Below are 13,876 nucleotides of genomic sequence, written 5' to 3'. Positions count from 1 at the left end.
TATTCAAACAACTAGAACTGCATTCAACAATACATACTTCCTTCAAAATGGCCAACTCAAATCCAGCCCTAATTAAAGGCCATGTGTAAAACTGACGATGATCTCAGTTATGATGATGATGAAAGAAAGCTCTGGTAAACAGAGAAACCAATCTTTATCCCAGGCATCCTCCTTGTTAGACAGTATTGAGTCATGTCAAAAGAATAAAAGTCCAATTCAAAGAGTACTTTGAATCCTAAGTAACTAACTTCTACTCACCAACACAAAACACTGCATTTAATTGTAGCAGATGTTAAGACAGCTAGAATGCTAGCAGACTGACCTAAATGTCCGAACACTGAAATCACTAATAAAAGTACATTCTCTCAATGATGTATCACACACCATCAAGTATCATCTAAAGACTATTAAGTAACATGTAAAGATTTTACAACGTAAAATTAGGTACAGTAAAGGGAAAAACACAAAACTGCATATACTCTACAACTGCAACTATGAAAATGAAATACACAAACATGTGGCCAGGGAATGAAAGGAAATATGTAAAAATGAAAGCTGTGGCTGTATTACGCATTAAGATTATGGGTGTTTTCCACCTCTCCCTCCCACAAAATCAATTTTCCAAACATTTTGAATTGTTTTATTTCCATTTTAAAGTTAGCCATCTCCTCCTTACCATAAGCATTATACATCTTGGGACCCAGATCTGGCCGAACAAAGTAGTTTGGCAGCCTAGAGGCCAAGTTCAGTTTGCCATCTCGCCTTGTGTACTCGGGCAGTGGAATGTTGGCCATCAGATCATCAAACCTAGAACAACAGAACCAGGAATTTGCAAAGTAAGACTGCTTTTCTAATTCATTATTGTATAACCTGTTTTATTCCTTCTACACCAAAAGGAACAAACACATCTGTGATCATGCAGACTGAGAGAGCCATCAAATATTTAAGATTAGAATTACAGTAGTTACGCCGGGCGCGGTGGCTCACGCTTGTAATCCCAGCACTTTGGGAGGCCGAGGCAGGCGGATCACGAGGTCAGGAGATCGAGACCATGGTGAAACCCCGTCTCTACTAAAAATACAAAAAATTAGCCGGGCGTGGTGGCGGGCGCCTGTAGTCCCAGCTACTCGGAGAGGCTGAGGCAGGAGAATGGCGTGAACCCAGGAGGCGGAGCTTGCAGTGAGCCGAGATCGTGCCACTGCACTCCAGCCCGGGCGACAGAGCGAGACTCCGTCTCAAAAAAAAAAAAAAAAAAAGAATTACAGTAGTTACAAAGATATCTTCTCTCTTTCCTACAACACACAAATGTGTCAAAATCAGCTGTAACAGTTCAGACAAAAGATCTCAGCAATAAATTCTAGACAAAAAGTTATGCTTAGAGATATATCATTGATTAGTTGTGACACCCTTTTCAAAGTTTCAAGCTCAGTCAGGAAAACAAATCTACCCAGTAGATGTCTTCTTGTCTAACTCAGTGCTGTGACTATATTGTCCTGACCCTGACAGGTCAGATTCCACAACTGCCTCCAAATCAGACTTGTAAGAAAAAGTGAGCCTCTTCTCTAGCAGGGCCTACCATGGAAAATGTGTGGTGTTCCATTAGTCAGCCAGGCCTAAAAGCCAATCACTTCTTCATCTCTTCTAAAAATAAACATGCCTCCGATGACTACAGACTAGAAATGAAAAATCAGCGGCAGTATAATTACAGAACTTTTGTTATTTCTTTGAAAACTGTTTTCTCACTACCTCAAAAAAGAATTTATCCTACCAAGTCAAGGACAGAATCATCTCTCCCCACCTTCATAATCATACCTGGAAGGCATCATATCTCTAAAATCTTCTCCTGGTGGCCAGTCCTTAAGTTTCAACACCATTGGTTCTTTTTCATTTTTCAAACGATCTGAAAGGTAACCAGAATTAGCTGTTACTATTTATAATTCAGAAACAGACCAAAATAAATGACAAATTAGCATTTTATGCCTCAACAATACAAATAAAATATATTTATCTCTGCAAGTTTTTCATAACCTGATAAATTTAGTAAACAAATATTATTTTTCCTTAATTTTCCCCTCCTACCAACTATCCACCATTTTATTTCTGCAGTGTAAAGAAATCCATTTGTACCCAGGAGGCAGCAAGGTGCAGCAAAATAAAGATACCAACTAATGGATCTGTGTCAGGGCCTTGTCTTTCCTAGAAGCTTATTAAGCTGCTACTCATTCTTGGGAGATTCAGCCGCTCCCTTTTGCCCACTGCATGTAGGTGGTGGTTCGACAGCTGTCATCGATCCAATCTGCTCCTCCTCTACAGTGTTCCGGAAGAAGTGAGCAGCATCCCAACTAACCAACAGCAATGCACGTCAACCATCAAGGGTGACAGGTGTTTAGTAAACCCAGTTTTCTGAGGCCAGCATGCAACAGAAATTACTTATTCTGCTCAGAGAGAGAGAGACTGACCCTGTCTGACGTTCTGTCCAGGGACAACAAAGACCAACAGAACAGGTAATAATGCCTCAGGGTTTAAAAGCATAAACATTGTAACAAGGAAGGGGAGGAGAGACATTAATTTTAAACTCCAAAATCCCGGAAAATGCTGCGGCTGCTACTGATGGGTCTCAGACTCCTGCCATTCCTGTGTCCCTTCCTTTCATATCCTCAACCCCCTTAAAAGATCTTTCATACATACTTGGAACGTCTTCAAATCCATCCCAGAAGTCTCCTACTGTGGCTCCTGTGATGATTTCATTGGTCCTACAATTAACTAGGTCTACTTCCTGCTCACCAAACTCTTTCCTGAAGGATTCAGGTTTCCAAAGTTCAGAGTTCAATTTATGATGCACTCCAGACACCATCACTGGCTAAATGAAGAGAAGGAAGACTTTAGTCTGAACTCTGGCAGCTCTGTCCCCACTCCCGAAGGCAGTCCCTCTTCACACTGCTATTGGTGTATTTCCATGGAGCTGGTGCTCTGTCTCAGATGGTGATTTGACAGTTTCGGCTTAGTTCTCTGAGCTCCCAAAGCACCTCCAACCTTCACCATTCATCTGCTACACACCCTTGCTCTCAAACTACATGAGTAAGCATCTAGGAGAAACGATCACCTTTCCTAGTAAGATCTCATTACTCACAGCAAGACGGACTGTGAAGAAGACAAGCGCTGGAAGGAGTGTCCAGTGACACCAGTCACCAGTGAAACAGGGTGACTGACCCCACTGTACTTGAGCCTGTTATTGCCAAGCAGGAATATGGCCTGTGACACCCCTCACTACCACTGGCTGTGTGAGGGTGCCAAATCTTTTGGCTGTCTAAGACAACCCAGAAGCTCTAACCTTTACGTGAAATAGTCTAACATTAAAATATTGACAAGCAAGAAAGCAAGCCTGCTGATACACTGTATTCAGCCCATCATTTTGTTTCTTGTCTATATATGATTAAATGAGCAAATCCTATTAGTACACTGGATGGAGAAAAACATTTTTGAAAATTTATTTTTGGTTAAACACTCACATCTTTCTGTTTGGCAGTTCTCCCAAATTCTTGTCCAAGAGCAGAGTGTTCCTTTAGCAAAGACCCTATCTGGCCAAACAGAGAAGCCAAAGATCCAGAAAACAGAACCAAAACAAGAAAGCACAGAAGCAGGCCTAGAAATTCTCCTAAAGATATTAACCGGCACTTAAGATCCAACAACGCTGCCCTCTGAAGCAGGCACCTGGGGACTATGTGACACCACATGGCCCTAGCCCACCTAGAATTGCCTTCAGCACAGGCTTTTCATTCAGGTAAGAGGGGTGCATGATTTTGTACCACATTTTGTCTAATCTCCCAAATCCCATCAGCCTGTAGTCATACTCACTTCCTCTGCTGAGGTTTACCATAGGAATCACCAAGCCTGGATGCCCTCATCAAAAACCCAACGGGGACTGGTAGGAAGCAACAAAAACCTGACTGGAAAAGTCAGCTTAGGACCATCTGCTTTAAAAAGTAAGACCCATGGCCACATCCTGACCTGATTATATTCACCCGAAACAATAAAGAATAAAACAGGAGGTGAAGGAGGGGGAGAAGGCTGGGGTGGGGTTGTCAGAAGTCTGCTAAAGGAACTGAGAAGGGGGTTCTGAATAGGGCTGGAGGATAGGAGGCCTACATTACCTGCCCTTGTTTCCAGCACTCCCTAAACACATTCCAGTTGCTCTTATTGTTGGGGTCTTGCAAGCACAGCAAGCGATTATCACAAAGCCAATAGTGAGGAGTGTCAAAGCCCAGAATGCTGGGCTTGATCGTTAGTCCTTGAGGCCTCTTAGATAAATCAGAAGAAGTCTTATTTTGCACCAAAGAGGCAAAGATGTCATCAAGGATTTTTGGTGTATTCTTGAGTCCATTTTCTGTCTGAATTGGAGAAAGAACAGAAGTCTCAAATATGTCATTCCCCTACCATCAAGAAACTCCATTCCCATAATGATGAGTATAGATTACATATCCAGAAGATTCCAAGCCAGGACCCCCAGGCAAAGAGGTACGTCCCCTGTCCCCCCTTGACAACTCATAGAAGTGAGGTAACAGGAGAAAGTGGCCCGGCCCAGAACTATAGTCCCATAAAACCCATCCTCCAGTGACTCAGCCTTCTGAACCCACAAAGGTAAGTATGTGATTCAGTCTACTTTCAGTTCCAACTTCTCTACTCTCTTCCTGTTCTGTCTTCAACTTTGCAACATGGAGTACCAACAAACAAACACATACCTTTCCTGTAGAAGAATTCAAGAGATTCCGGAGGAAACCAGAATTGTTGTTGCTTACGGGTGTCAAAATTGTGCTGTTAAACGTATGGAGGACTGTGCTGGATTTGCTTAAAGGTGGGAGGGGTGGAAGGCATTTGATTTCATTCTTTAAAATTGGCATTGTTGGTTGTTTTTCTAAAATAAAACCAAAACATTCAGATGAAAAAACATTCTGAAAGGCAAATCCCTTATTAGTATTCTACTAGCAGAATTACTTTAGAACTTGCTTTCTATTTACTGAAACAAAAAAAATACTTTAGGGAGTAAGTATGAACGATATGATTTACTTAGACAAGGATTCCTCACTGATGTTAAAAACAATAACTATCCAGTACAATGGATTTTTGTAAATTGACCTTTGTATCTAGCAACCCTGACAAATGTTTAGTAAATGTAGATTCTTTTGGATTTTTTGCGTGTACTGTCTACAAATATTGGCAGCATTCTCTTTACACATTTTTTTTCCCTCAATGCACTGACCAGGACTTCCAGTACAATGCTTAATAAAGAGTGAAAACAGATATCTTTTGTCTTGTTCTTGAACATAGAAACTGTTTAAAAAAAAACAAACAAAAACCTCAAAGGCCAGCTTGGCCAACATGGCAAAACCCCATTTCTACTAAAAATACAAAAGTTAGCAGGGCGTGGTGGCAGGTGTCTATAATCCTAGCTACTCAGGAGGCTGAGGCAGGACAATGGCTTGAACCTGGGAGGCAGAGTGCAGTGTTGCAGTGAGCCAAGATCCTGCCACTGCACTCCAGCCTGGCTGGACAGAGCAAGATTCTGTCTCAAAAAAAACTCAAAACAAATTTTTAAAAAAATTCAACGACTATTTATGATGTCTCCAGTCTTGTTTTCTGGTTTCAACTCTTGATTAAGAATGTTCTTAAGAAGTTTTTTATAAATCATTAACAGGTACTGAATTTTACTTAATGTTTTCCTGCATCTTGTCCCATGATTCTTCTACATTTTTGAATGTCAGACTTTATCTTCATTTCTGGAAAGACCTTGAAAAACCTGAATTCTTTTCCGGCCACTTGCTAATTGTCTTACTTCGGCTCAAATGAGCTGGTTTCTATGTGCATCAGCTTCCTCATCAGTAATACAGAAATAATGAGCAATATTGATGATTAGGCATCACAGAATTACATCACATGTAAAGAGAGGGCCTGGACCGCAACGGAGTTTGAATATTCTTTTTCCTCCTTCTAAGGTATGTATAAACTCACCAGCTGTGCTCTTGCCAGCTTTTCAAATTATTTTTTTCTACAGCAGTCATCTTAGACTTAGTTCATGAGTTCTTTTAAGAGCTCCTTATCACATTTTTAAAGCTATATAAAGGTTTTTCCAGAAATTCAGATGTAGTCTAACATTCAAATATTCCTTCATTTACAGTGTCAAATTTGATTCATTAAAATTTTGTTCCAGATCTTTGCATGAAAGAAGTGGCCTGCAATTCTTCTCTTCTGTAACACAGCCAGAAGGTGGAAGTCCCTAAATTTTAATGCAGCAAAATTCCTCTTCAGTGCTGCATTTCAAAAACACTTTCATTTGTGGCAGGTTCCAGGATGACTCCAGAGAAGCACTTTGCATTCCACAAGACTTCTAACCACTGTTCTCTCAGCAAGTGAGGTTGCCAACTCCTTCCATGAATGGACTAAAATACTCAAGAACAAACAGGAAAGCAGAAACACTCACCCTTGTTTTCCTTGTTGACATTCCCGCTGGTTAGGTCGGCCAGCCAGTTTAGAGGAGATGTGCTGGCTGGACAGGCAGGCTTCATGCTGCCGGCTGGCTTGGAGGCTGCTTCCCCACCCACAGCTGCTGGCTCCAACCCTGAGGGATTCTGCTGGAGCACTGCACCAAGAGTCGGTTTTTCTCCAGCTAAAGTCTGTGTTAAGCATTAAAGGACGATTTTACATAAGCTGAAGAATGACAGCTTCCTTTTCTTTTCTTCTCTCCTAATAGCCGACCAACAAGTAAGATAAATATCCAGAACAAAACCACCTAATAGCCCTGGGTATCCCCACAGCTGCAGTAATCCCGCACTAGTAGAGAATAACTACAAGGTAGGAGAGATGTTAGCAACTTAAACACAGCAAGGTATTTTACCCCCGCACCCTTTTACCAGCCCCTGCTGGTACATATCCCTATTACTCTATGTACCATGCTGGTTTAAAATGACCAGTTTGTGCGTGTCTCCCCTATGAACTCATCCCAGAATCCAGCATAGGCACAGAAAACATGGTTGAAAACGAATAAATATGGCAGGCAGGAAAGGTAAAGCTGTGATTTCAGAAGGAAATGGAATACAGAGAAAGAGAAAATGCTATTTTGACTTAGCTTTAAAAATGTGATGAGGAGCTCTTAAAAGAACTCATAAATTAAATCTAAGATGACTGCTATAGAAGAAAATAATTTTAAAAACTGGCAAGAGCGAGTTTATACATACATAAGAAGGAGGAAAAAAAATATTCAAACTCCTGTTGTGGTCCAGGCCCTCTCTTTACATGTGATGTAATTCTGTGATGCCCAATCATCAATATTACTTATTATTTCTATATTACTGATGAGGAAGCTGAAGCACATACAAATCAGCTCACTTCAGCCAAAGTAACACAACTAGCAAGTGGAAGGAAAAGAACTCAAATTCAGTTCTGACTCCAAATATTACAAGTCTTCTGCTCTCCCATCCTGCCTATGACACCACAGCTTTATAGAAATGTAAATTTCTGATTATTAAACACAATGCGGCATACTGATTACTGGAACGAGGGGGAGAAGGGACAGCAAGACGTACATGTGATGGTGGGGAGGAGAGGGATGCCACCAAGGAGAGACATATGAGGACTGAGAAAATTAACATTTTTTACATTGCGTGATGGGCAACTAAAGGTTCATTTCATCATTTCCTTCAACTCTTCATAAATATAGGCGAAAAATATTTAGTAATTTTAAAAATGTTAAAGCTTAATAATTTTAATTCTGCAAAATACACAAACTTTTTTTAAACCCTTTACAGATTTGACAGCTACTTATTAGGTAGACTAGAACTTTTTGCTTTTTCAAGAAACAAAAATGTAAAACCTACTAAAAGAGGCCACAGTGGAGTCTACGAAAGTAATGTGAAAAGTCAGAACGGGTCTCTGAACTGTCACATGAACTGTATGAATTCTTTCTCTCTCTCTTTCCACTGATAGCTATCCCCAGGTTCCTTTCAAATTTACTGATAGAAATCCTTGAGTTATTTGAAAAACAGACAAATGACAATTACAAGGGATGGTGAATTTAACATAAGCAGTAAATACCTGTTTTAGGTCTTCCTTTGAGGCTGGCTTTGAAAAGAGTTTGAATTGCCTGTTTGAACAAGGGCAGTTTGCCTTTATTCCCCATTTCGCTCTTACAGAATGAACAATGTCTCCAACATCATAGAGTGCTAAACAAAGGGCAGAGGCAAACATCTGAACACGGGCATTAGGTACTTTCAACCTCAACATTACAGAGCAGAAGCTGGCATTCCCCACAGGATTACTTTTCCCACTCCCTCCTTTTCATCCTGCTCCAGAGGCCTTCCCCAAAATGCATTTTCTTTTCTACTACAAAACTATCCCACAAAACTTGACTTGAAAAGTGTTGGAGGATTTATTTAATATATTTCTGGACAATTTACAATACACACTAAAATAAACTTAACCAGTAATAAAGGAAAACCAAACTACCAGCCCCCATGAGTTAACCAAGACAAGGGGAAAGAAAATCACTGCACCATATGAAATACCTTTTCCAGGAATGATCTGTGTGGGCATTAAGTTCTCTGGTTCATGTATCTGACTCTTCACACATTTTAGCCAAGAGAAAGTCTTGTAAGCAGCACCTGCAAATAACTGATTTGTAGTAACTGTTCTTTACAGACGCTGGCTCCACATGCTTCAAGAAACCCACCAAACACAAATCAACAAAAAACTTGATTTAACTGTGTAGAGGGGCTGGAGGAGAATCAAATCGGTTCTTACCCTGTTGGCAATTCTTTCTCTTCATCCGGTAGCAGTCCACACATACTCCAAACCCACAACGAGGACACACCCAGTGCAGGTTGAAAATGGTGGTGTCGCACACATCACACATTTCTCGAACACCTTTGACAGCTCGCTTCCAAGCAACCTGTCCTGCAAAAATCAATAAATCACTTAGTCTTTGGAAGGAGAGGGCTTCTGAAACCAAACATGAAAGGTAGGGGTTATTGTCATTCCTCCCCGTGACTAGACTTCAAATTAACTTTGTTCAGCCTTCATTGCAAATGCTGTCCTCCACCCCATGAAGTGCTCCTGGATCCCCTCAGCACTTCTAGTAACTTGAATTTGTACTTCAGATTCATGCTTCTTCTCACTGTATGTATTCAGGCACAGTCTCACCTCTCTCTAGGAGACTGAACTCCAAGCAGAATCCCTATTCAGACTGTGCAGCAGTAGTTACACAAGTTGGAGCTCAGACACGGGTATCACACAACAGTGGTTCTTAACCTCTGAGTCATGAGTCCCTTTCAGAATTTAAAGGCAGCATGTTCCAGGCTTTCTCCAAAGGAAAAAGAAAAATTTACTCAGATCCACAAACCCAGTAATCTGCACAGAGCATCAGGTTATTCAGATACCCTACATCCACTCAGACTGCCCATTAAAAACTCCAAGGTTCTCAGGGGGCCTGGAGGGAGTTGCACATTAACTTTGTGCAGGCACAATGGTCCAAAATCAGTTCCTTCACCAGTCAGTCAGAAATTCGATTTAGCCAGTGCCAGGAATGATGCAGGCACCCAGGACTAACTCACACTAACCAAACATCCAGCAGATTAAGGCACGACCCAGGATTCCACAAAGCAGCATTTTCTGTTCCAGTGGCCAAGACCTAACAACTGGAGGGAGTGGCCTTCCAAAACTGGATGGGCCATTGAACCCTTCCCCCAGATGGAGGAGTGCCAAATCAGGCAACCAAACCAGGTATCAGCAAGCTTTCAGAAGTATAAGCAAAGGGAGGACATTTTTGTGGGTCACAGAAAAGCCCAAGGTCTCCTGACTAGGAGACTCCTGGCAGTCAGTCTGTCTCTCTCCTGAACAACACTGGATCAATGCTGCTGCACTCCTGTTCTATGGAGAATATCTTTTTCCTAATCCAGTTTGGGGTTAACTCATTCCTTCTTCAGACTGAACACAACCCAAATGACCAAGCTTTAGTTTATACAAAATCAATCCAACTGCTGAATGAACTTCTGCCATTACATTATAATGTAATAGCACAGGGCACAATTCATACAGCTTTAGGCATCTTACGAATGAGATCTTATGAACTTCATCTTGGACACTTGGATTAGACTGTTATATCAGAAAGTACTCTTAGATCTCTTAGCCACCTGTTTAATGATTATTTGTCACTGAAATAACAGAATAAAAGTAGTAATAGTCGAGATCTGCTCCCTAATCTCAGGATCAGAGGTAAACTCTTCTGGGTATGATGGCATATTTCAGTATCACTCACAGTTGAGTTTCTCTCTCCAATCTGACCAGCTTGTCACAGAGAAGAGAAAGAGCAACAGGATAATCAAAAAGGCCAGGAGGAAAGGTTAATCACATTTAAATCTTCAAGGAAGAGAGTTTCTTAATTATGCTGTAAAAGATAACTGTGCCTTTTTCTATTTGAAAAAAACATTTTTTAGATGACTCATCTTTATCAAAGAAAAAGCCATCACTTGCTTAAAACAGCTCTGCTGATTCAGGAGCAAAGCTACTAATACATTCCAAAGAAGTGTTTCCACATTGCAGTCATGTATGTATCACTGCCAGACCAGTTACTTAGGAATTTTTCTCTCGATCTACTACTTTTACTTAAATATAATTAATAAAATAATATAATACAAATAAAATATATTTGTATCTCCATTGAAAGTGGAAAACTAATATTGCTTGTCTTAAACAGACTACAGGGGGAAAAGTATAATAAGACTCTTGACTTAGCGTCTCCACTACCCCAGCAGAATGAAGTAATTCTAAAGAATAACTCTGGTTGTCCCAGGCACTCGCAATTCCCTTTCTCCCAGGCAGCTCTGGATTCCTATGGCTGGGAATGACCTAGTCCTGTTCCTTGGACTCTGAGACAGTATCCACATATATTCAGTAAGTTATTTTTGTGCTTAAGCTAGGTTCAGTTAGTTGCTGGTAATAAATCAAAATTCTTAAGACTGGCATGGATGCTTGTATTCAAACATACTTGGTTAAGCAAAGTCTAAAAAGAGACATACCAGAGGAATAGAAAGGCTTCACTTTTAACTTTCAACCACTGGTAAAGATAAAATGATGGAAGAAAATATGAGGCTTATAAGACAGACGCCCCATGGTGCTTCTGGCCGGATAACTCATTTCCACAGAGGAACATGGACAGGAAGACGCTGTACCGTCCTCCAAACATCCTAGCTTGAGATGTCATGAAGGAGGTCTGGCTCTAACGTGCCACCTACCCTGATTCCTGTGGCTTAATGGGCTGCCAGATCGGTGTAAGAGTGCTCCCAAAGAGGGGAGGACACAAGCACGTGCACATCTAGAACCTCCAAGTATTCCCTTCAAACCTTGACTCTAACAATCATTTCCATTCTGAACCTGTTCTCATTCTCATGTCTGGGACCCAGCCCTGCGGACTCTAACTCAGTAGGTCTAAGAGTCAGCCTTCCCATTCTTATTTTCCTCGAAATGTATTCATGATTAAGAACCTTTGTTTTAAAATAAACCAATCTGAGACCTCATCCCCTTTTAGTGTGACTGCACTGCTGGTGAGGCTGTGCAAATTCCACCATCACTTCACCTTCACCTTTCCTAACAAAAAAGGAGTTCCACTCCTCTGTTAATTGGCCCAAAATAAACCCCAAAGATAGGTGGCTAACTCTGATCAAACCTGTTGCAAAAGGAAAAATGCAACCTCATTATACCAAAGTTACCTAAACTTCTGGGTGAAAAAAAAACCCAAGCAATTAGGACTTAGGTGTCACTTAGGAACAAAAATCAAATTGGGCTCAAAAATCCTACCCACTAAGAGATGCTCTTACTGTGTGGCTCAATAGTTGACATAGCTTCCTTTTCAGAAATCACCATTTGACAGAAGTGGTCTCCAATGTTGGCCAAGATGTACTTTGCTGTGTCCAAATCAATCCCCACAACGTTTTTGGTTAAAGGTAACCACAAGCCAATCGCTTCACTGTCATACTTGTTTGGTGTTAAGAAGCCTTCTACCCGCAACACACCATGTTTGTTGAATTGTAACCTAGGGGAGGCAGGGGAAAAAAAGATATAATGTACACACACACAAACACACACAAAACTGATTTACAACTTGTAATTACTTTTTTTTTTTTTTTGAGATGGAGTCTCACTCTGTTCCCCAGGCTGGAGTGCAGTGGTACCATCTCGGCTCACTGCAACCTCCGCCTCCCAGGTTCAAGTAACTCTCCCTGCCTCAGCTTCCCCAGTAGCTGGGATTACAGGCGCCTGCCACCACTCCCGCCTAATTTTTGTATTTTTAGTAGAAATGGGGTTTCGCTATGTTGGCCAGGCTGGTCTTGAACTCCTGACCTCAGGTGATACGCCTGCCTCAGCCTCCCAAAGTGCTGGGACTACAGGCATGAGCCACCATGCCCATCCACAACCTGTAATTACTATTTAAATCAACAAAGTCCTTCCTAGTTTTCTGTAATCTCCATGGCTAATCACAGCCAATGATTATTTGGCAATGTCAGTAGGAAGATTAAAAACACTTTTTCCCCAAAAGACGAGCTAGACAGGGGAAAGAGGAGGGAGGAGAAGGGGAGAGAGGTATATTTTGCACTCAAACCAATATAATCATACTGCCTCCAGGGATAGTTGTTTGACTTGCTGGACTTGGCGCTTAAGAGCAAGGAAAATCACAAGTTACTACAGAAGTAAGTCGTTAACAAACAGAAGGTGATAAATAACCTGATCAGATTTAAATACAACTACTGCTTCAAGAAAAACGCTCAGCTAAAGAACAGTAACCCCTAGACAGTCACTGAAGCAATGACCACACCGGTCTGTGAGGTACTTGGTGCCTATACAAATTCCAGCTGCACACAAGCTTCTGGAAAGAGGGAAGCATTAAAATGGGCCTCAGAACCTAAGAAGTGGAACAAAGGGCAGAACATTTGTTCATTATTTGCCTTCAATACTGTGTAACACTTGAACGTTTTTTTCATAAGCTATGTATTAGTTTTAAATTTTTAAAACATAAAATTTTTTTTTTCTTTTTCTTTTTGAGACAGGCCCAATGCCCAGGCTGGAGTACAGTGGTACGATTATGGCTCACTGCAACCCCTACTCCCAGGCTTCAGCAATCCTCCCACCTTAGCCTCTCAAGTGGCTGGGAAGGCAGGCATGTGCCGCCACACCCAGCTAATTTTCTTTTTCCATTTTTTGTAGAGACAGGGTTTTGCCCTGTTGCCCAAGCTGGTGTCAAACTCCTGGGCTCAAGCGATCCTCCCACCTTGGTCTCCTGAAGTGCCAGGATTACAAGCATGAACCACCATACCCAGCCTAAAAGTACAGTATTCTGGCTAGGCACAATGGCTCACTGTAATCCCAGCACTTTGGGAGGCTGAGACGGATTCCGTTTGAGACCAGCCCAGAGAACACAACAAGACCCTGTCACTACAAAAAAATTTTTTTTTAATTAGCCAGGCATGGTAGCACAAGCCTGTAGTCCTAGCTACCTGGGAAGCTGAGATGGGAGGATCACTTGACTCCAGGAGTTTGAGGTTACACAGTGAGCTATGATCGTGCCAATGCACTCCAGCCTGGGCAGCAGAGCAAGATTCTGTCTCGAAACATAAATAAGTAAATACATACATACATACAAACAAACAAACAAATATTTCTAGTAGGAGACATAAGAAATAGATATAAAACACAATGAAGTAGCCTGTAACAGATATCGTAACAGTCATTAATTCTTATAAGAGCAGAGGAGGAAGTGCTGACTGCTGACTGAGGTTTGTGGGCCAATATGACAAGGACTTCATGGTAAAGAGAGTAACTGAGCTTGCTTTGGCAA

At 41.4% G+C, this 13,876-nt stretch overlaps 1 protein-coding gene across 2 annotated transcripts in view; it reads right to left on the bottom strand.

Annotated features, from left to right (window-relative positions):
* The window catches only part of KDM3A (lysine demethylase 3A), a 51,455-nt gene that overhangs the window by 6,172 nt on the left and 31,407 nt on the right, over positions 1–13,876 (bottom strand). For both annotated transcript variants that reach the window (XM_055240468.1, XM_063617556.1), the window contains 10 exons: positions 11,862–12,076; positions 8,791–8,943; positions 8,556–8,651; positions 8,086–8,213; positions 6,476–6,668; positions 4,740–4,912; positions 4,152–4,388; positions 2,689–2,860; positions 1,813–1,900; positions 677–807 (listed from right to left, as the gene is read on the bottom strand). In XM_055240468.1, the coding sequence (XP_055096443.1) occupies positions 677–807; positions 1,813–1,900; positions 2,689–2,860; positions 4,152–4,388; positions 4,740–4,912; positions 6,476–6,668; positions 8,086–8,213; positions 8,556–8,651; positions 8,791–8,943; positions 11,862–12,076 (1,586 nt within the window). The remainder of the gene's footprint in view (positions 1–676; positions 808–1,812; positions 1,901–2,688; positions 2,861–4,151; positions 4,389–4,739; positions 4,913–6,475; positions 6,669–8,085; positions 8,214–8,555; positions 8,652–8,790; positions 8,944–11,861; positions 12,077–13,876) is intronic.

Source organism: Symphalangus syndactylus, chromosome 14, assembly GCF_028878055.3.
Source record: "Symphalangus syndactylus isolate Jambi chromosome 14, NHGRI_mSymSyn1-v2.1_pri, whole genome shotgun sequence".
Taxonomy (NCBI): Eukaryota; Metazoa; Chordata; class Mammalia; order Primates; family Hylobatidae; genus Symphalangus; species Symphalangus syndactylus.
The sequence above is the reverse complement of the archived record's forward strand: the minus strand, read 5'-3'. Positions and strand labels throughout refer to the sequence as shown.